The sequence below is a fragment of the Bos taurus genome, chromosome 26 (genome assembly GCF_002263795.3).
Source record: "Bos taurus isolate L1 Dominette 01449 registration number 42190680 breed Hereford chromosome 26, ARS-UCD2.0, whole genome shotgun sequence".
NCBI classification, from domain to species: domain Eukaryota; kingdom Metazoa; phylum Chordata; class Mammalia; order Artiodactyla; family Bovidae; genus Bos; species Bos taurus.
In genome coordinates, this window is record NC_037353.1 from 32,813,967 (window position 1) to 32,837,622 (window position 23,656).

The following is a 23,656-nucleotide window of genomic DNA, read 5'->3' on the forward strand; positions in this document are numbered from 1 at the left end:
ACACTGAACTGGATGCCAGTATTAGAAGCATTAATGTGTTCCCTCCTTTTCCCCTCTTCAGCCCATTCAGTCTTTATGTTAAAAAAAACACTCATTGCATGTGTGTTATACAATATAGACATGTCTCATGTTGCATGACTCTACCATGGGCACTTCATGGTACTTCCCTTGGGGAAAAAAAATCAACTCAGGGATGCATACTGGTTGCCAGAAATTTTTACTCATCATTTTATGTCATCTATTTCTTTACCTAGCAATTTAAAGTTTACAAGAGCCTTTACATCTTTGCTCTCCCACCCTCTGAATTGAGGTTGGGGCTGAGACTTCCATTTACAGAGAAGGACACTGAGTCACAAAAATCTATCATGGCTGGCCATATGGCTATTTCCTCAGTTCTTAGGTATCATCGGGAGAAGGCAATGGCACCCCACTCCAGTACTCTTGCCTGGAAACTCCCATGGACAGAGGAGCCTGGTGGGCTGCAGTCCATGGGGTCACTAAGAGTTGGACATGACTGAGCGACCTCACATCACTGTAAGCTACACCATTGATTCAACAATAGATTTTGATGATATAAAGATCTCTATCATATTGTAAATTCATATTGCTTATAAGACACACCTCAATGTTTCTGAGACTTTAAATTACATGCACTCAGAGGGAGAGACATGTATCTTAAAACTAACGAAATGTGATAAGGTTAACAGAACAATGACTTAACAAGCATTCTAACTCTGAGGCACTGTGCAGGATTTACCTTCTCAACTACATTGTAAACTCCTGCTTGCAGGGCATTTTTCTACACTTTTTACATCTGTCTTCTCAAAATGCTTAATATAGTGGCTTCTGTACAGTATGCTCACAGTTGCTCGATAAAAGAGTCTATTTTTCCTCTAAAAACAAAAGCTACAAGAAACTCTTATTTTTCATTCTTAAATTTCCTGGTGCTAAAAATTCCAAGAGAATATATTTAGAAATGTGCAAGAGCAGCATTTTATCTGTTGTTTCTGGGGAGACTTTGGTGACTAAGAACTGAGTCATTAGATTGCCTTTCTGAGAAAGACAAACGTCATGATATCACTTATATGTGGAAACTGAAGTATGATCTAAATGAACTTATTTACAAAGCAGAAACAGAGTCCCAGACACAAAAGCAAACTTATGCTTCCTGAAAGGGAAAGGAAGCATGGGGAGATAAACTAGGAGTTTGGGATTAACACATATACACTACTATATATAAAATTGATAAACAACAAGGTCCTACTGTAGAGCATAAGGAACTATATTAAATAATTAACCATATGGAAAAGAGTATGAAAAAGAATATATATATATATGAATCACTTTGATATACACCAGACATTAACACAACACTGTAAATCAGCTATACTTCCATTTAAAAAAAAATTTTTTTTTAATTGTCTTTCTAAGTTCCTTCTTCCAGTATCATCACTCTGGGAGACTAACGAGACTTTAGAAAACTCAGGTGTCTACAAGCAAAGTTGTATTTCAGAATGAAGTTCTAGATGAACTTCTAGATGAAACTCTAGAAGTTCAGGGTTTATTATAAAATATTAGAGAAAAAAATCTTTAACATGTTTGCATGAACACAAACAGCCTGCTTTTTCTTTAGTATCAGGCATAACACTGTGGGACTTAACGTCTTTCTACATTCGCAGTTTAGATCACCTACGCATAAAAAATAAGAAAGCAAGAAATAAACCTAAGAAAACAAGAGGTAAAAAAAAAAAAAAAACTGCAACCTGGAACCGTGCACAAAATAGTTTGCCTCTGATCACAGTTATTTTATGATGAGGAGGAAAAAAATTCAACTTTTTATTTCACTCCTGGTTTAAAAACTAGTTTTTAAAAAAAGTTTCTCCAACTCTTGTGAAGCAAAAGAAAGTAGCCTCAAGTGGCCGTAACTGAGCTTCCCATCGGATTATTGTGCAAGATTGCCTTTTATTTCCCCCCACAGTGGATAATGCGTGCTCATTGTGATTTATCTGGAGTAGGTTTCTTTTACACACTCAGGCTATATAAAGTCCAGCTAGGACTGGGAACAGAGGCTTGAGGAACACCTGAGAGGCAGCCTCCAGTCTGGGAGAATGAAACAGTTGGGAACACGAGCAGCAGCGTGTGAAATTGACGCTCTCTGCGGTATGAGTCTCACGTTTGCCTCCCAGCCCAGATGAGGAGCCATTAGAAATGGGAGACAGGACCAGTATCCTAGGATTGTGCTGCTTTTGTTCTCACCCTTGATTTTAATTTCTTGCATATATCTCTGACCTAGAATGATCAAGGCTCAGGCCCTGGCAAGACTGTGAACGTTTGGCCAGCTTGATTTGGCCACCTGGCAAAAGCAATGGTGATGAGGGCCTTTGTCCTGTTGGCTGTCTTCGCAGAAGCCTCTGCAAGATCTTGCACTCCAAATAAAGCAGGTATGCTCTGGTACTACCCCATTTTCCTGGAAAGGACTGTTTCCTGATGCGTATCTTCCCAGAGCTCAAAGCTCTGTACTTATATTGTTGGGAAAATGCTGTTATGTAGCCACATAGTCTTCTCTAATGACTCAGATGGTAAAGAGTCTGCCTGTATTTCGGGAGACCTGGATTTGATCCCTGGGTCAGGAAGATCCACTGGAGAATGGAATGGCACCCCACTCCAGGATTCTTTCCTGGAGAATCCCATGGATGGAGGAGCCTGATGGGCTACAGTCCATGGGGTGGCAAAGGTTCAGACATGACTGAGTGACAAACACACACAGAAGCACTTAAGGACCTCAATGTCCATTCGATTTTTCCTGCAGAAAGTACCAACATATTGGATAAACTTACACTTTTTAAAATTGTGAAACTGTTAGGTGCTTAGTCGTGTCCAACTCTTTGAGACCCCATGAACTGTAGGCTCCTCTGCCCATGGAATTCTCCAGGCAATAAAATTCTATTGAGTAGCCATTCCCTTCTCCAGGGGATCTTTCCAACCCAGAGATCGAACCCATGTCTCTCACATTGAGGGTGCTAAATAGATGGATAAATAGAGATAAAATCTTCACCTTTTTTTTCCTATTGTCCATTTGATTACTGATTTTCTGTGCTGTGCCATAAATTACTATTATATAGCATTATGCATAAATTGACATTTTAACTTTAATGTGCTCATTTCGTGGGATTAAAAAATATGTATATACATATTTATGAAACCAGATTGAAATATATATGTATTTCCAATTCATTCAATCTGGTTTCAAAAATACATTCCTTAAAATATGTTCGAGTTTAAACGTGGACTAGTTTTGAATACATGTTAAGAATAGTGCAGATTTTACACAGAGGTTGCAAAACCTATAAATGGGAAACTTTAGTGACTGATGTTGGGGGGAACTTTCATCACAGCTCATGAAGAATAGTGGGGAAAATATTTTTAACCAACTGCATTACATGCTCAGCTGTAATAGGAGCCACCATATGTAGATTAATATGATTACCAGATCCAATTTGAAACTTTGTCTCTCATCTTTCCAGATGTCATTCTCGTGTTTTGCTATCCCAAAACAATCATCACTAAAATCCCCGAGTGCCCCTATGGATGGGAAGTGCACCAGCTGGCACTTGGAGGGCTATGTTACAATGGGGTCCATGAAGCAGGCTACTACCAATTCGTAATCCCAGATTTGTCACCTAAAAACAAGTCCTATTGTGGAACCCAGTCTGAGGTAAGTCCAAACTACACAGGGAAGAGCTGCTAACAGGAGGAAAGTAGGCCCGTCTGCGGTCCATCCTTCAAAGGATTCAAAATTCACCACTGTCCTATTAAGAGTCAGTCCTGACCCCCAAATTTCCTGAGATGTGAGTGTTATTTAAATTCTTCTCTTCTGCCTAGTTTAGGTGACTCTGGGAATTTAAATTTTATTCTTCTAATTCTTTGCCTGAGCAGCTAGACCACCTCTGTGAGCAGAACAAACTATTGGTTTAGCCAAAAAGTTCATTCAGGGTTTTCTGTAACATCTTACAGCCAACTCGATGCATTTCCCACTTCCGTGTCACTTGGAGCTCTGACTATGTGCTCATCACTGCCACTCTTTCTGGGCTGGATAGGTGGGCCATCTTCTACTCTAGATTTTGAAGTGGTAGCAAACTGCATTTCGCAGGCATCTTAAAGGAGAGACCAAAGTATAACACAGCCCATAATCGGGTCTTGTGAAGCACCTAGGATAGGTCATCAGAATGAAAAGGAACCATACCTCCTATCAAGTGTCCTTATAGAATGGAGGAGAAATTGGAGACTTCCCAGTCACAGTTCAAGGCCACAACCAGTAGTGATACAATCATGAAGAAAGGCTAGGTCTAGGATCCCTACTGCCTTGACTGTAGGAGAGGATACATCTACTAGGTCTCAGATCCTGGGGCCACATTCACTTCCTAAAAGCCCCACAGTGATTCAGTGATTCAGTGATCTAGTGGGAAGAATCATGGTCATGATTAACAAAAACATCTCGTTTTTTAATATCCTGGTAAAATGAGCTAGAAATCATCTGTGTGGTCTCAGGCAGATCACTTCTCAAGTGAGTATTGGAGATCCCCTTTAACTAATATTCGGTGATTTTAAAGTCTAAGAAGTCAGACGAAAGAATCTCAGGATTAGCACTTATGATTGGAAGAAGGAAAGACCAAGAACTAGGCAGTAACGTTCTAGAGCTGGGAGATAGGTGAAGGTGTCACATAAGATTACTTGGGCAGGGGAAATAAATAAAAAGTTGATGTTGGCAGATAAGAGATTCTTGAACCAGTTGTTTGGTCAGAAGCCTGATAGGTATATGGATTTTTATTTTAAGTGTACCACATTCAACTTAGATTATTATAAACAATCTTGAATAGACTTAGGAACTCTTTACAAAAATGATCAGCTCACCTACAAACAAGAATGGGTGTTCTATCAATGGCAAACATCTATGTCTCCCCATGGACTTTCTTCTGAGCCATCGTCCATCATTTTTCCAAGAACTTTCACTCACATGATGGGGGTAAAGGGCTACCCTAACTGCCTGCTTCCTTTCTCCAGTATAAGCCCCCCATCTACCACTTCTACAGTCACATCGTCTCCAACGACAGCACCGTGATCGTCAAGAACCAGCCCGTGAACTACTCCTTTTCCTGCACCTATCACTCCACCTACCTGGTGGACCAGGCTGCCTTTGACCAGAGGTAAGCTGCTCTACGAGAGGAGGGCTGGCTGCCTTGCGCGTGCTCTGCAGTCCCCGTCAACCAGGCGTGTTTCAGTCCTTATGCAAAATTCTCTCCCCTTTTCAGAGTGGCCACTGTTCATGTGAAGAACGGGAGCATGGGCACATTTGAAAGCCAATTGTCTCTCAACTTCTATACTGTAAGTGGTCTCCAGGTCCCCACTGCTGCCCCGTGGCCTTTACAGGAGATGATGGGATGTTTCCACAGCGTTTGTTCTCCTCTAAGCTGTATATGAAAGCCCATTCTTGAATTGGTGTTGAATCATAAGCTTTGGTCTAGTGTTAAGCCTCTTTGAAGACTGGATGCAACAGACATTCAGACTTATAGATTGGATGGAAGAAAGAAAAGGTGTCACAGAGAAATAAGGTTAATCTTCCCATTTCACAGATGAGAAAATCAAGACAAGACAAATCTTGTGAGTTACCAAAGGTCAGTAGGTGGTAAAGACAGCCACAGTCTAATTCCTAACCAAGATTAGTTTCCACTACAACCCACTCTAGAGATTTAAATTCAGCATCCAACTCTTGTTAAAACCTCGGGCACAGCGTAGTGAGCTTCCTACCTGGACAGCGCTAAGGGGAAAGGTTAGGGTGGCTGCTGCTCCCTGGGTCTTTGGTCTCCAAAGCCCTTTGCTTTGTGGGTCTCCTCTTTGTCTAATTTCAGCATACTGCCTGTGTTGACACTGAAGCTAAAGGCACTCAGAATAAAGCACTCCAGAGAAACCACCTATGCAATGGCCATTAGCCCAGCTGCCCTCCTTTTACAGAGGTGCTTTGTCTTTTAGATCCGCAGCTTCCAGTGAGGAGGCAATAGCCCAGCTGGCTAAAGGAAACCACAGGCAGAAATCAGAAATAGAAATCTTTACGTAAAAGATTAGAACTGGAAGATAGCCTTAAAGGCCATCAAGTGCAACCTATTCATTTCATAAAGGAAACAATTATCTTACCTGGAGCTCCACTGACTGAACTCTTGGAACTCACTTTACCAGTTCCCTGAAACTGAAAGTCACTCAGTCATGTCCGACTCTTTGCAACCCCATGGACTGTGGTTCATGGAATTCTTCAGACCAGAGTACTGGAGTGGGTAGCCTTTCCCTTCTCCAGGGGATCTTCCCAACCCAGGGATTGAACCCAGGTCTCCTGCATTGCAGGAGGATTCTTTACCAACTGAGCCACAAGGGGAGCCCAGTTGCCAGTTCTCTGGAAGCTATTAATCTGCTGAACTTAGAAGGTGAGACGTAGAAGGGATCCTAGAATAACCTAGTTTACTTTACAGAAAAGGATCTAAAACCCAATGAGAAAATGATCTGCTCAAGACCCCACTTGTGGTCTAGAGCAGTTCCCAGTCTCGAATAAGGTCTTCTAACACTGGTCTCCAGGGCAAACTTCCTATGCGGGGAATGAAGCGTAAGTGTCATGACCCCCAACATTCTTTGTTGTTATTCAGTTGCACAGTCATGTCTGATTCTTTGTGACCCCATGGACCGCAACACGCCAGGTTTCCCTGTCCTTCACCATTGCCAGGAGTTTGCTCAAACTCATGTCCATTGAGTTGGTGATGCCATCCAACCATCTCATGCTCTGTCATCCCCTTCTCCTCCAATCTGACATGCACAGGCCCTTTTCAAGGCCCTGTGTCTAATTTTGTATTCAAAGTTTTAATTCTTTTCTTTCAAGAGGGCTCTCTAAATAAGCTTCAAGGTCCCACAAAACCTAGATCTGCCCCAGGCTACACACCACTAGTGATTAAGTCCTGAGAAAAGGAATCCCATACAACCCTTGACCTATACTGGCAGGGGCTTGATGCAATGTGGATCACCAGGGTGATGAAAGAATGGCAAAACCACTGAAGTAACTGAGGAGGGTTCTCTAGGAAGGAAAATAAGCTTTACACATGACAACAGACCCAGGGGACATGTTGATGATGGGTTATCTTAACTACTGAGTCCCTGTCCGAAAGTATAGGATTGTTGCTTTAACCAGATAAAACTGTAGATATGACCCCATGAAGATTTTACGACAGGTGGAAATGGAGAGGCACCATGATTGTGTAAATGCATCATTCACCATCAGTTATGTGGAGCGAAGTTTCAGACATGAATATCAAACCTTAGATCTTTTTAAAGAAAAAACAAAAATCAGGAAGCATGTTCTCAGCATCACCAGGCCATCCTCTGGGCTAGACAGACTGCTTCCTTGAACTGCTAGAAATGAGCTCTTGCTAAGGCCTTCCCTAGGGCCCAACACAACCCTTACAGGACAAATGAACCTTGGCATCGAGGGGGCTCTGAGGTTACAATCGAGATTTTGGTGCTGATTAACATTCCCACAATGGGCTCGGTTTCCTGTGCCTTACCCATGTGGTTGGTATTTTTCTTCTCCTCCCTTCTTCCACTTTCAGAGCATTCTTGTGTGCTTTTGAAGCAACAACTGCTCCCTGCATAAATTTCCATCAAATTAGCAGAGACAGAGCAGTACCCTGCCTGGGGCAGTGGAATCGAGCACTGCTAATTGCCCAGGATTCCAAGAGCTCCAAACGCTGGGCTCCAAAACCACCAGTTCTGCTCAGCCTGCTTCCTCTCCTCTCTCTCCATTTCTTCTACTTGTTACTGTGAGTGGTTCTGTAGTTGGTATTCTTGGTGAAAAGTTTTTTTGAGTCTCAATTCCAAATAAAGGAAGGCAGTCAACTTGCAGAAGTAGCCTAACGTTGAGGTTAAGAAAATAGGCCTTGACATCAGACCACAGGTTGGAAGCTTGGTCCCCTAGTTACTGTAGTATGACCTTGGGCAAGTTAGTTAACTCCTCTTTGTCTCCACCTACGAATTTGTTCAATGGGGATAATAACAGCACTTACCCAAGAGGTTATAAGGGTTAAATGAAATAATCCTTATAAAACACTTTGCACAGTTCCTGGCACAAGTAAGTGTCCGAGGAAGTAGTCATTCTCATAGTTGTAAACTTTGGCCTCATTTTTAAAATATCTATCTATTTGGCTATGTCTAGTCTTAGTTGTAGCATGTAGTTCCCTGACCAGGGATTGAACCCAGGCTCCCTGCATTGGATAATCAGAGTCCCAGCCACTGGATCACCAGAGAAGTCTCCAGACCTCATTCAAACTGGAAACTGAGAGCTCCCAGCTCTAGCATTGTTAACGTCAATGTCAGAGTGGGATTAGGTTGACTTTTATTCAATCAAAATGGTATAGGCTGTTGCTTTTAGTTAGACAGAAACAAATGACAAAGTTGGGATGGAACAAATGTAAGAAATAGAAACCAAAATCATAGACTTCCAGAGTCAGAACAAACCTCAGAAGTGATTAATGTAGACCTTCCTTCTAATGCCCCAAACCCTCTGCAAGACTGCTGGGGGATGAACTCCCTATCTCTTCCAAGGACGATGACAAATTGGGCCTTCCCATTTTAGGTCAACATGTGAAATCTGGCGTCCTGAACTCTGGCCCATTGGTCCCAATTCTCTCCTCTGAAATGATACTGCTGAAGGTCCTTCAACTAGCTTGAGCCTGTCTTTCCCAAACGAAATATCATCCCGCTCTTGGTGGTCCATTCATCATCTTATTCACTCTTCTCTGAGTATGATCCCCTGGGTTAATGCTCCTACTAAAAGGTGGAGCCCAGAATTTGCCAAAACAAATTGCCTGGGTATTAAAGGGTGACGTTCTCTGGACATAGGTCCCTAATTTTCGTGTTATCAATAAAGTGGGGGCACATTGAGCATTGCCTTCTGTCAGGTGAGAAGTCAAGAAACTGACCATCAAAGGTGTTTCTTCTCAGAAATTGAATTAAGGGTAAAGATTGTGTTTGACACTTTGTAACAATCAGGAGGGTTCCTCTGCAAGTGGAGGCATTCCAGTATTCCAATTCCTGGTTCCTAGGAGATGGGGGCCAGGAAAAGTACCTCCGGCTACATTGGTGATGGTATTATCATCCTCAGGTAGATCCTACATTTGGAAACTGTCCCTTGAAATAAAATAAATCTCAGAAAATAATAAGGAACATTAGAAGCTACTATCCTCTGCCACTTCAACTTGCACATTAAGCTGATCACTTATATTTAAGAATGTTATTGTTTAATCATTACAACCATTTAAATGGTGCCGGGGGCTGAGAGAAGGGAAAGAAAAAAATTGACTTCTGGGTGACCAAGTTAGGAGGCCCTGGCTGGACCTGTGATTGATAAGATAATGTAAGAGACCCTAGAAGATGATTCTGAACCCTCTTGTCAGTTCCCTAAATTTGACCCTTAGGGTGTTAAGGTCTATTTTATCTAGATGTCCTTGCTGTCATTGTTTACCCATTGCAGTTCTGTAAATCTCTAAGTTCATGAAATCATTAGTATCCTGGTCTAAGCTTTATGCTCCTATTGCATATAGCCAGCATCATAGAAACATTTCTGCAAGGCAGACGAAGGCAAAAGGTATTCCCATTTTGCAGATGGGAATGCTAAGGATCAAAAGTCTGGCTTGCGTGGTGTGTCCCAAGTTAGTGATGGGAACTAGGATTAATCCAGGATCCTTGTCTTGATTCCCCTGTACTTGAATCACGGCAATGAGTCCCAGCTGTCCTTGAATTGAAGCCATAGTCTCCTGAATCCACCCCTACAGTCTAACTTCCTCTCCTGCCCTCCTCACTCCCTGCCTCTCCCCACCTCCCCTTTATTCACTAGCGTTCCAGCAGACTGGCCACCCTGCTGTCCTGCTTGCCACTCTCTCCCCCTAGGGCCTTTTCCTGCATGGCCTGATGCCTGCCTGGCATCTCCTCCCTCCAGTCTTGATTCAAATGTCACTTCCTCAAGGAAGCCTCCCAACCACTGTATTTCAAATTAAAACCTGTCCCCTCCTTGTACTCCCAATCCACCTTACCCTGCTCTACACTTTTTTTCCATAGTTTTTCTATATCAAATACTATAGTCTATCCTAACCATATAATTCACTTAACCTACTGCCTGCTGTCCAACTCCCTTGCTAGAACGTCAGGTGGCTGGAGACAGAGCTCTCTTCTTGTTCACTGATAAATCTCGACAGACAGGACGGCCTGACTTAGTCTCTCAACATAGAGAGCGTTTCCTGACACGTAGTAGGTGATCAGAAAGTTGTCTCTGTTGTTATTGTTAACTGACTTGGGAATCAAAAGTAAAAACGTTCCAATCCAAGCTGGAATCTGCTCAAGGAAATCCAGCATTGCTGGATTCCACTCTTTTTCCATCAAGCAAGTCTTGCTCCTCATCGGCATGGATGCAACATACAGTACCTGTCTCACTGTAACCAGCAAACCCAGTTATATGATGTCCTCATCCATGCTAAGATGGCACCAGGATCCTAGGAGGTACCACTTCTCTGGCCTCCGAGGGTCTCACTGTGGCCTCCCGAGCCTGTGTCTTTGGGTTGATCCCCACCCCCAACCCCGTCCTGATGTATCTACTCCTGTCAGACCAAACTGCTCATCCTGACAGATCATAATGCCCAGTGTCAATTTCCTTCCAAAGAATGCCAAGTTCTCCATTAAGAAAGAAGCGCCTTTTATCCTGGAGACATCCGAAATCGGTTCAGATCTGTTTGCAGGAGTAGAAGCCAAAGGGTTAAGCATTAGGTAAGTGTGTGTTCTTATTGTCTGTATTTGTAAATACAAAGATGACAAAAAAAGACCAGACCAGAGGCTTTTTAATCACCCAGCGTTTCTAGGCATATAATTCTCAGGCTTAAAGTGAGATGTGTTTTGTTTCATTTTCAGGTTTAAAGTGGTTTTGAACAGCTGTTGGGCCACACCCTCGGCTGACTTCATGTATCCTTTGCAGTGGCAGCTGATCAACAAGGGGTAGGTACCGTTCTCTGGATCACAAGCCTGAGTGGTGGGACCAGGTGATCCAGGGTGACTCTGGCTCAGGACGGCTTGGGAGGAAGAGATGGAGCCTGTTGGGGCCACGTTAGTGACTTCCTCTGTGTTTCCAAACTGAGTAATGATACCAGGAAAAGCTTACATAGTGCTTTCTAGGTACCAGATACTATCCCGAGAGCTTTATCATGTACTAACTCACTTCCCTGACAAGTGAGTATGATTACTATCATCTCCTCTTTCCAGATGAGGAAACTGAGGCATAGGAGAGGTTAAGTAATGTCACATAATTAGTGTATGTGCGTATTTATGGGGAAATGGGCACATTGGGTTCAAATCCAGTCCATCTGACGTCAGAACCCAGATGAGGACTAAATTAGATGTCCATGTAAAAAGTTTAGCATATAGTACCTGGTTGGTATCCAATCAATTTTAATATCACTGTTTTTATTTACTAATAATTCCATGGGTAATTCTTAAAATTTGGAGTAGAGGACTAAAGTATTGGAATTACAGCATAGAAAAGTGATTCTAGAAATCACACATAGATGGTTTAGAAACAGTACACAAGAGGTATAAAGACCATTGTAGCTAAGTGAATGAAAAGAAGGTCATCCAACGCCATCCAAGGGGGAGAAGCAATAAAAATTGAGCAACTGATCGGATATAGTAGAGGGAAGGACAGGGCACAGCATCTGAAGATCACGTGACAAAGAATGCTTTCTACTGTTGACTGTGGATTGTGAAGATGAGGAATGGTTTGTAAGCTCCCAGGGAAGAGAGGTTCTGGGTAAGGGAATCTGGATTCTTCTTGAGTTCGTGATGACATGCTGACCCTGAGATGACAGTTGTCTAGAAACACTTAGAATTGTAACTTTGGAAAGCAAAAGAGTATACTAGCGTATGCTAGTAGATGAGTATACTAGATGAGTAGATGAGTATACTTGAGATGCAGGCATTGTCCACGCAATGTAAACTCAGGAGAGGCCACACACAGTAAACTCAGAAGTTTACACATTGTCCACACACAGTAAACTCAGAAGAGGCCATTCCCCAAACGAAAGCAGACAATTACACTGGAACTCATCAGGGCTAAGCAAAAATACAGGGGCCAGGGACAAAGATGATGAGATATCAAAGATAAAGCCACTTTGGATATTTATCTATATTTATTTAAGAAGCACTCATACAGCCCTTGGGCTTCCCTTGAGGCTCAGCTGGTATAGCATCTACCTGCAATACTGGAGACCTTGGTTTGATCCCTGCATTGGGAAGACCTGCTGGAGAAGGGAAAGGCTACCCACTCCAGTATTCTGGCCTGGAGAATTCCATGGACTGTATAGTCCACGGGGTTGCAAAGAGCTGAACACGACTGAGTGACTTTCACTTCATATAGCTCTTACAACATACCAGACACTGCTCTAGATAGGTATTTTACAAATACTTTTTTCAATATCATTAAAATTCCTAGAAAGTAGGTAGTATAATAATCACTATTTTATAGATGAGGAAAGTGAGGAACAAGCAGATTCAAATTCCACAAGTCTAAGATAGTAAAGGGATGATGATCTGAGCAGCATTATGGACAGAGGAGCCTGGCAGGCTACAGTCCATGGGGTCGCAAAGAGTAGAACATGACTGAGTGCACGTGCGCACATGCACACACACGCACACACACATCACCCTAGAACACCAGGTAGGACAGGTCAGTAAGGGCCACATGCAAGCCACCTATCTTCCTGCAGGGATGAGAGCTCAGTTTGGCTCCTTAATTCATATGTTATTGAATGAGCCATTTAGGTTTTGTTGTTGTAGGTACAAATCCAATGACTTCAGAGAGACTCTAAAATAAATTATTGACCTGTAGGGACCTTGAAATTATCAATAGGCATTGGGAACCTCTCTCAAACACTAGCCAACCAAGGGCAAAGTCTTCTGACACATCATGGAATTATCTCCTCAGATAGTTCTGATACTCTTGCTCACCTAGCAGATGTGTGATACAGAAAAGGGGATGCTTGTGACTTTGGGGTAGTCTCTACAAGTGGTCCTTGAACTCTAGTGTGCACAGGATTTCCTTCGGGTGCCTGCTACTCATGCAGACACATCGCAAACCTACAACTTCAGGAGATCCCAGGGTGAACCCCGGGAATATGCATTTAAGTGCTGCTAAATCAAAGCAGCCCCGATATAGTTGCAAACTCTGCCTAGTTGAAATGGCCCCTTGAAGTTGGAGATACGTACACAAAGACCAGTGCCAAGGGGGGACAATTAGAAAGTCCACTCCATAACCTTCCACATGCTTTTGGTTCACATCAGGCCCTTTGGGAGGAAAGCCCAGTTTTCAAAATGCCTGGAGAGACTGCAATAAATAGGTTGTCAGGAATTTTGACCTCAGGTGGAGAAAGGAGACTCCAGTGGTGACGATGTAAAAGCCTCCCTCTGGACGTTCTACAATCCTGAGCTACCTGTCACGGACAGGCAAATGCCACAGTCGGAAGTGCCAAGGCATCTAGGCCTGCCTATGGCTTACCTCCTGCCTGCCGCCAACAAAGCTCTGCTTACGTTGTTTTCCACTGGCTGACACCCGGCCTTGGACACTCCAGCAGCAAGGATCTATTTTAAGCACTTAGTCTTGAATTCGTATGAGGATCTCAGGTTTAAAGACCGAATGATCCTTCAAGAGTCTTGTTTCACAGCTCAGAAAATGCCCTAAGCTCTGTCACCGCTCAGAGGCCTCCACCAACAGAACCCCGCTTCCAGCCTTGGTCAGATAAAAGGTGCAGTGTTCAGGCCTCATTTCACTCAATGACTCTCAGAGTTAACATCCCTTCTGTCCTACCTCTAATTTGGCCCTAATGTCTGATTCTGATAGAGGGGGCAAGGGAGGGTCCACCATGAAGGTTCCCTGGGGTGGTTGCTCTGCTCTCTGTTGTATGTCTTGAGTTGGAATGACAGTAGAGTCAGAGGCACACGCCAGGAGAGGCATGAACTTTGGGGTCCAAGCAGGGCTGTTCACTGGTCTTGAGCTTTTGAACCCACAGACCTTTGTTCCAGAGGACAGATCCTGATGCTCACCGTCACCTATACGCAAGTCCCCACACTCTGTGGGCCTCTGTATATTCCCAAGAAACACTGTGTCTCTTCCAAACACCTGGTTGAATGTCTGGCACTTATGTAGAGAATCCATATGTGCTGGGCAAATGAAAAATTACTGTGCTTAAACCAGGGTTTCCCAATCTCAACACCATGGACTCTTTGGGCTGGATCAGTCTTTGTTGTGGGGTCTGTCCTGTGCCCTCCAAGACATTCTGTAGCATCCCTGATCTCTACCCTTTAGACGCCAGGAGCATTCCCCAGTCCCCCAAGTCATGACAACCACATGCCAAATGGCCCCCAGGTGAGAACTATGGGTTTCAACCCATGTCCATCTGTTATCATTTTTTTTCTTTTACTGCAATATACTTTTGGAATTTTGAAACTTCCCAATAGCACATTCTCCTTACAGAGAATTTAGGAAAAAAAAAAAAAAAAGTCCGTAATAGCCAGGGTTATTTAGGTAGTATCCCTCGAGCCATTTTTTTCTGTGCGCATATTAAAAATATCACTTTTTTACCAAAGTAATTATATATAATAGAATGGACATAAAACTTAAGTAATATAAATTCAAATTCCCAGTGGCAAAACCTCACAATACACACACAGCAATATGCTGGGTGTGACCTGGGCAGAGGTGGCTGTGGCAGCAGACTGGGAAATGCTGCTCCTAGCACCACTGTCTCTATTTTGGACACATGCTGAGAGTCTGGACACATTCCAGTCCGCCAAGGACACTATCTTGGGGGTTTCATTTCTTTGGGACAGAGATGTGATGACTTACCAGATGTGTGGCTTCTCAAAGTTGTTTCACCCTGGCTGTACTCTGTCTGTAGACTAGGGATGACCACAGCCATCTCATAGCTCCTCAGAGACCCCAGAGAAACGAAGACAAGTGAGGTGCCCCCAAAGTGCTTCAAAAGGAGAGTGTGCTGTGTAACAGCCCAGAGGGGGCTATGCGTGACTTTGCCTCAGATACTCTTGCTGGAGTTCACGAGGTGACCTTGTCTCCCCCACTTCCCTCCCTCCACCCCGTGTGCTCCAGCTGCCCCACGGATGAAACCGTCCTTGTGCATGAGAACGGGAAAGACCACAGGGCAACCTTCCAATTCAATGCCTTCCGGTTCCAGAACATCCCCAAACTATCCAAGGTGTGGTTACACTGCGAGACGTTCATCTGTGACAGTGAGAAGCTCTCCTGCCCCGTGGTGAGCCACCCCTCCCCAGAACAAGAGTGTTACCTGAGCCTGGGGGTGAGGGAGAGCAGTATTTGAGAAGCTGTATTTTTTTTTTAAGCTAGGAAATTATCACTTGACCCTGTAGGTGTGTGCTGAGGACATTCTGGAGGAAAGGATGCTGAGGGTGGGAGCAGATGTCCCAAGTGGTTCTGCCCCGCCACCAACAAGCTACATGGTCTGGCCCATGTCACTTAACCCCTGAGCCTGGTTTTCCCATCTTTAAGGATAGAGTGGTGATGAGTAATAGCGGCCCTTCTCTTCAGAGAGCAGTGTTAGAGAAAATGAAAGCAATAACAGACGTGGAAATGCTTTGGAAAAGTTAAAAGGATATGGGAAATTCAAAATCCAGGTGATAGCAGTAAGCTCTGGATGGAAGGCAAAGGTATTTTGAGTTCTTGACTTACCAGCCTGAGGGTCCATCTCTGGGACTTGTGAGGGACCAGAGAGATGCTGTAGGAATTCCCACATGAGATCATAGTTGTTCTGATCACCTGAGAGAAAGGGCCCAGCTTCACAGACACATTTAGTGTAGCTCATGCAGGGCGGTCAGTTTCCCTTCTGCTTCTCCCCCAAGAAGTTGCTGCAAGATCAACATGCAAAGTGAATTCAGGTGGGAGACAGTTTTCCATTGGGACCTGGTGTGAACCTGATCCTTAAGGCAGTGGTTCCAAAGTGCGGTCCATGCAGCTTCAGCATCACTTGGGAACTTGTTAGGTGAAGATACAAATTCTCAGCCCCCTACCCCAGACACTCTGGGTGGGCCCAGCCATCTGTGCTTTAGCAAGCTCTTCGGGTAATTCTGAGTCATGCTCCAGTTTGGAAACCACTGCCTTAAAGACCTCAAAGCGCTTAATTCCAAACTGTTACCTCCTCCAATCTGTTTGGACCAGAGAACTCGGTGAGGAGGGACACAGTGTTTCTGAAGAGGGTACCTGCTCACCTGTAGTAACCAACAGATATAAGATGATAATCTCTATTTCTATTGATCCCTATTTGGCCAGATAGTAGTCACTTATACACAGATAAAGGGAAGGCAGTAGAGAAACATTTAACTGTTCCTGGAAGGACAATCCTGGAAGGATAATTGGTATTACCTTTAAAAAACAAAATGAACTGGAACACATTTTGCAGGTGTCCACATGTCAGACCACTCTGACAAGAGTAACTATGGGCAAAAGTCTTACTTCTCATCAAAAGTGTTCCCACACGCTATGTGGATTTGTTCCAGCTTGAAGAGTTCATGATGGAAAGATTTCTTCCTTTTTGTTCTTCCTTTTTGTCAAGTCAGAGAAGGGATGAGATACATCTCTCTCTTGGTTATAAAAGAATAAGGGAACTAGTATCTGAGGTCTGGGGAATTTTGACTCCATCAAGTTTGTGACTTTTGAGAAAAAAAAAATCTCTTTTCTCTCCTGTGTTTGTTTCTGATCCCACCTCCGCCCTCCCCTCCTCTCCCCTTGGCTTCTGCTGGGTCTCCAGACTTGTGACAAGCGGAAACGCCTCCTCCGGGACCAGACCGGGGGCGTGCTGGTGGTGGAGCTCTCCCTCCGTAGTAAGCGTCTCTGTTTTCCAAACGGTTGCCTTCATGTCGGGCTATGTTCACAGGCACGGCCAGTTTGAGCATTTTCACTGAATTGCCAAACCAGTTGTGCCTGTAGACACAACCTTTACCCGCAACAAGTCTCCCCACCTGGGGGCGGTGGGGAAGTTTGTTAATTACCCTAAAAAGTTGGGCCTGTGGCTGCAATTCCAATGCCCCGCAGGGACTAGGAAGTGCTGAACTTCCAGACACGGTGTGCAGGCAATAATAATAGAAAACAAAGCTACTAGGGCATCCAGGGATAAGGCAATGGCACCCCACTCCAGTACTCTTGCCTGGAAAATCCCATGGACAGAGGAGCCTGGTGGGCTGCAGTCCATGGGGTCGCAAAGATCGGACATGACTGAGCGACTTCACTTTCACTTCTCACTTTCATGCATTGGAGAAGGAAATGGCAACCCACTCCAGTGTTCTTGCCTGGAGAATCCCAGGGATGGGGGAGCCTAGTGGGCTGCCGTCTATGGGTCGCACAGAGTCAGACACAACTGAAGCAACTTAGCAGCAGCAGCAGCAGCAGCAGGGCATCCAGGGCAATTCAACAAACCAGTAAAGGAGCGAGCTCAGCCTGGGTTGGTGCTGGTGTTTCAGAAATAAAGAGCCACATATGGGTCTCATCTTCTAGAATGTACCATCCAGCAAAGAGAGAGATGCTAAATGCTAAGGGAAAGGGAGGTGACTGTTCATCGTGGTGGGGGAGGCAGCGTCTATGGGAATGGATAGATGGGCAACTCAACCTAGGCAGGCTTAGGGAAGACCTCTGTGGGTCGTCTTGAAGTCAGGCCCTCAAAGGGGCTGTGACATCAAGGGTGGGCAAGCCTGCGGCAAGGCTGGAGTCACCAAACTCTGGCCAGGAACCCAAACCCAGTCACTGCCTGATTTTGTATGATCTGCAAGCTAAGGATGGTTTTTCCTTTTTATGTGGTTGAAAAAAATCAAAACAGTATTTCATAACACTCAAAAATTATATGAAATTCAAATTTTGGTGTTTCTACAGAAAGTTTTACTGGAACATGGCCACACTGGTTCAATTAGGGGTTGTCTCCACCTGCTTTCAACCACCTCAAGTGGTTGCAATAGAGACCATGTGGTCTGTGAAGCTGAAAATATTTATTATCACCTCCCCTTTCCGGAAAGTTTACCAAGCCCTGCTAGAGAGAGCTGAGAAGAGTATGGTGAGATGAAGCCTTGTCAAGCCTGCTAGAAATTTTGTCCTAAAGGCAGTGGGGAGTTGGTTGGTTTAATCAGGGGAAAATCAGTCAGGTTTGTGTTTTAGGAACACAGCTGCTCCCTCTGTGATATTTTCTTAAAGCTTCTGCATTTTCTCTTTACTCACTACAGGCAGGGGATCCTCTGGTCTCTATAGCTTCTCAGGTAAGGAAAAGAGCTCCATGCAATGTTTTTAACAGGCAGATGTGTGTTTCAAAGGGGCTTCCCAGGTGGTGCTGGTGGTAGAGAACCCACCTGCCAATGCAGGGTTCGATCCCCAGATCAGAAAGATTCCCTGGAGGAGGGCACGGCAATCCACTCCAGTAACCTTTCCTGGACAGAGAAGCCTGGCAGGCAATAGTCCGTAGAGTTGCAAAGAGTCAGACATGACCGGAGTGACTTAGCATGCACATGTGTTTTTTTAATTTATTTTTTATTGAAGGATAATTGCTTTACAGAATTTTGCTGTTTTCTGTCAAACCTCAACATGAATCAGCCATAGGTGTACATATATCCCCTCCCTTTTGAACCTCCCTCCCATCTCCCTCCCCAGCCCGCCCCTCTAGGTTGATAGAGTTCCTGTTTGAATTTCCTGAGCCATACAGCAAATTCCTCTTTTGTTTTAAAAGAAGCTTACCTTTGGTCCCTTAAGAATTAAAAGGTATACTTTAAAGCACATCTGAATGAGGTGGAGGGGGACTGGAGGTAGTGGTCTCTCTCCAACCAGCCCCTGAGCTCGGAAGGGAGGGAGGAGCTGGGGGCAAGTTGGATGAAGCAGAACGGGACCCCTACCCCCATCCCCACCAAGTCTGAGCACAGACATCACCAGGTGGTTTCCTGAGGGTTTCTGCATTTGCAAAGCTTGAGTTTTCAATGATCTGTTCATTCAACAAATATTTCTAGTCCCTTCTGTGACCCTGCCGTCATGAACTGAGTGACCTTGAGCCATGACCTCACCCGTGCATCCCCCAGTTTCCTCTCTGAAGCTGGGTTAATAATTGCCCATCTCATACACAGAAGTTGTTGTGTGGCTTAACTATTACAGCTAAGAGCCCTAAACAATGCTCAGCATGCAGCAAACATCCAGTAAATATCAACCATAATTATTGACTCTGTACCAGGCACTCCTCTAGGTGGTGTGACTATTACAGTGAACAAAGCAAGCAGGGCTCCTGCCCTTCCTAATGTGTGTGAAGTGGGGTGGGTGGGAGCTGAATAGTGATTTAGACAGCAGCCCGAGAAGCCTCTTAGAGGAAGGAGGTAGCTATGCGAGAAGATGGGCAAGCCAGTTCTATTTATTCATAAACTCACAGATTTAGGCTTTGCTCTCATAATTACAGGAAATCGTACAAATCAATTCTTTATGATACCAGGATTGTCATTCTTAAAGGAAGTTCTACAGCTAACACCATACAGTGAAAAGCACCATCACTATATTATTTAAGTTCAGGTTCCCATTTGTCAGAGTTCCATATCCTGAGCTTATCTGTTGGGTTCTTTGCACTGATGAAGGTGAGCTATGGAAACCCTGGAGGATGAAACAATCTGACTATGTATACAACATGCAGAGTTTTATGAAAACCCACTCAATGCCCTTGAGTGGACTCTTTGATGTTGACTCTTTTCCTGAGTTCTCCTTGCTCCTTGTTGAACTGTTTCTGTCTCCTTTCCTGTCTGGTCCACAGATGTCCTCTATCACCTCATCGTGATGCTGGGGGTTTGTGCTGTGTTATAAGGGAGAGCTGGGCAGGCAGATGCAGCTCCTCCACCAAGACCATCTCCTCTGTCAATGACAAACCACATTTATTGCGCTGCCAAAAAGAACAAACAGAAGACCATATCACTGGGGAGCAGAGAATAGCGCTTTGCCAAATACGTGTTCCGGTGATCTTTGCGAATTTCAGTGATCGTTTTTTCTTTGGTGCCCCACTTCCTCTTGTGACTTCCTGTGGCTCTTAGGTTCTGCTGTCTCTCCCCTGCAGCTGGTGGGGAAGTCTCCTTTCCCCAGATTCAAGTCGGGGCTGCAGTGGACTCCTTTGAAAGTTATTCTGATTTGAAAAGAGTAGCAACCAAGCACAGCTGAACATTTTGAGGAGACGGTAGAGAATAAGCACGAAGTCAGCACTGGGGACAGTATGCACGGAACAGCCAAGTCTGCCCAAGGGGCCTTTGTCATCAAGGCTGTGCAATTCCTATCTAAGGACCAGGGTTGAGCCACTAGGCAGGGGTTCTAATCTTTCAAGTGATGATGTGGTAATCAGAGCAGAAACGTTTATTTTGCTCCAAACTGAACAGTATGAAGGAAAATGATTCTTGAGAAATCCCCATGAGTGCTAACCTAATTTTTTTTTACTATAAAGTTTTAAAATATGTATAGACATTATGTAGGTAGACACTCACTATGTTTATAGCTGATATAGACTTCTAAGATGAGAAGAAAATGACAAATTGAATAGGACTCAAGCTGCAAAAGGAATAAAACATTAGCATTAATTTCACGTGATAATACAGCATTGCCTAAACGAAACTGCTGCTTGCAACATGCCTCAGAGGGACCAGCGTGACAGGTTCTCTGCAGCTTGGCAATCCCATCCTGCTGTGCCTTGTGATGCCCACAGCTCTCACTATTTTTATTCACTCTGCTAAGAAATCTTGATTCAGAGAGTGGTCTGACCTCATTTAGCCTTGACTGTGACATTCAAGCCCATATCTGTTTTTCTCTCACTAACCTGTATCGTTCAAAGGGAACCAACAAAACATCGGAAACATAAATGCAAAGAAAATGAAAACAAACGGCCAGTGAAACCATGTGGGGTCTGATGCTGAGAGCACTGCCACTCCAGTGACCCAGAAAACGTTGAGAGGAATGACTTATACAGTCAAACAAAGAAAAACGGAAAGAAGTTGTCCTGGTAGAGAATCGGCAGATCCCAGAAAATATATTGAGGACCCCAGTTTGAGGCTAGCAGCTGGGATGTCATTGGAAAAGCCTGAGCTTTAAATTCTGTTCTTTGTCTTGTATAGATTTGGGCTTATTGTTGGAAATCTTGTCAGCTTGTATCTCTGCATTTAATGTATTTGAGAAGTTTTAAGATCTGTAGTTTGATGGTGCTTTTAAATGGTGTTAATGAACTCAGAAATTAAGCTAATTCTAAAATCTCTGGAGACCCAGAGTGCGTGTTTAGCAATAGGTTACATTAAAATAAGTTGATGTAGTCGAACTGGTCTCAAAGCTCGTACTCCAACCATTTGGGATCTCTTCTTCCTATAAATTCAGAATTTTTGTAGCTAGCCTTTACTTCAAAAAGACAGAAGATATATTTTATTGGTTCTAATCAAAAACTCTTTAATAGCATACTCACAGGCATAATCACAAATCCTTGGCTGTCAGAGTAAAACAATGTTGTGGTAGTTTTGCTTTGTTTTATCATAATGTTTAATGATCTTGTATCTCTTTGTGGTGCTACAGAATAAATAAAACATCTTCTTAAAGTAAATAACCAATGACTATAGCTTACTGTGTTAATATATCATGTTGATAGCCAATTCTTCAATCCACTCAGAGGTTTCTATAACTAGACCTTCTTAGATTCACATATATCCCACTGGTGTTCAATCATTTTATCCTACATTTGCATTCCGAAAATTCCAATATTGGCTTTCTGTGCAAGGAGGTGCAGCCATTTCACGTGGTGAGTGTTTGGGGGAAAAGTTTCTGTGGCCATCACTGTCTCTAAGGCCATCATGTCTCAGTAGCAACTACATATGTTTAGACTTGAAGTTAACTAACAGGTCTATGATATTTGGTTGTATATTTCATGTCTCACAACTTCTCTATCACTAACAGAAAGCTACTCTCCAAACATTCTGTCTTGCAAATTCCCATTAGTGCTGAAGAAAAAATAGACATTGAGAAGAGGAAGGAATAATAATTTCCCCTTTAGGCATCCTTGCTTGACATAGAAGAAACCTGGATACAGATTTTAGGAAATTGCTCTTATCGAAATTCCTGGTTATGAGTCCTAAAGACATCTCTCTCTCTTAACTTGAGTAATTCAAAGGATATACATAGAGAGAGACATGGACATATACACATACATATATATACTGAGTGTACACATGCACAGAAATCTCTACCTATTGGCCAACTGATAGATACAGCTATACCTATAACTATAGAGAGATATAGAGAGATGTATGTATATACTCAGCATATGTGTATATATGAGTCTATGTGTGTGCATGTGTATGTATATATGTGAATGTGTGTGAATACATATATGTAGGCACGTGTGTGTGTGTGTATGGATGTGTGTGGTTGGATGCCAAAAGTTTGTATCATAATGTTTGATGAAAAAGGCAGAAGTAACAGTCTTTACTATGTGAACATAACTGTGTACGCTTGTGGGCTAGGGCTGGAAAGGAACCAACACCCACACTTGATACAAATACAAAGACTGGACATTAATAATCGATTATCACATCCCACCCCATCCCTACATCTCTATCATTTTCTAATTCTCTTTCAATGCACGAATATTGGGTTTCTCAGTCACTCCTGCTCTTTTGCACTTACCTCTGTTAGTCCTTAATACATTGCATTACTAGTATGCTTCCTCTCTCCCAGTAAACTGAGAGCTAAAGATCATGGAAAGTTTCATATTTTCTTGTGTCTCCCAGTGTGGTACCTGGCACAGAGTAAGTACTCAATAAATGCTCTTTGAATTAATGAAATGTTCATAAGGATGGATAGATACATGGGTAGAGAAATAGATGGATATGTACACGAATGGACGGATGGATGGGACTGGCCAATCTCTCTGAGACACCCAGAGCAGAAGCTGCCTTGTTTGCATTCATGATTGGACAAAGTGCTAGCACTCAGAAGCCCTGATCCCAAACAAGGGAAGAAGGTATAAGGCATGAGGAGCAACTTTTGGCCCACGGTCTTCATGCCAACGTAGCTCCATGTTTCCTACATATAAATGCCTCTTCCTCTCTCCTTCCAAGCATCAGTCACGAGCTTTCAATCCTTGATGCTGAAGGGCTTTGGAGAGGAGCAGAGCCCACCACAGTGAAAACGGAATTGTGGCATCTGTGCAAGTCCTAGAATTCAACTGCTCACCTCAGGGCAGAAGAGTCCTGCTGATGGGAGCTCAGGCACTCCATGGAGCTGGGTTACCATTTGCAAAGCTCTACCCTCGGTGCCTAGATGGTGTCACTCTTCCTGAAGAAAGGCAGGAATTCCACCAAACCTTTTGTCAAATTTGGTATTAAATGCTCCCATCCCACCAAAAAGCCCTATACAGAGCTCAGAAATATCTCCACAAAGGCCACTCTGAGGTCAAATGAAAAAGAAAATATTCCTCTTTGGTTTTCACATCTTCAGTCCTGGAAATTCAATAGAAAAAGACTCAAAGAGGAC

The 23,656-nt window shown here is 43.6% G+C and overlaps 1 protein-coding gene, 1 non-coding gene and 1 pseudogene across 4 annotated transcripts; 2 read left to right on the forward strand and 1 right to left on the reverse strand.

Moving 5' to 3' along the window:
• Positions 1–2,065: 2,065 nt before the first annotated feature.
• TECTB (tectorin beta) lies at positions 2,066–21,731 on the forward strand. 3 transcript variants are annotated; one of them, XM_005225750.5, is made up of 11 exons: positions 2,066–2,160; positions 2,294–2,441; positions 3,525–3,715; positions 5,062–5,204; positions 5,310–5,382; positions 10,745–10,848; positions 10,990–11,073; positions 15,233–15,395; positions 16,905–16,977; positions 18,364–18,396; positions 19,917–21,731. In XM_005225750.5, exons 2-11 carry the CDS (start codon positions 2,366–2,368, stop codon positions 19,964–19,966), a joined length of 990 nt encoding a protein of 329 aa, XP_005225807.1. In that variant the 5' UTR covers positions 2,066–2,160; positions 2,294–2,365; the 3' UTR covers positions 19,967–21,731. The 3 variants fall into 3 exon arrangements, with proteins under 3 accessions (XP_005225807.1, XP_015316222.1, NP_001077202.1); XM_015460736.3 differs by lacking the exon at positions 16,905–16,977; NM_001083733.1 differs by lacking the exons at positions 15,233–15,395; positions 16,905–16,977; positions 18,364–18,396 and having other exon boundaries at positions 2,094–2,160.
• On the forward strand, positions 17,027–17,084 carry MIR6715 (microRNA mir-6715). Its single transcript, NR_162264.1, has one exon. It is a non-coding gene; the product is annotated as a microRNA mir-6715 (primary transcript).
• LOC615290 (guanylate cyclase 2G-like) overlaps positions 19,511–23,656 on the reverse strand; it is a 58,553-nt pseudogene continuing 54,407 nt past the window's right edge.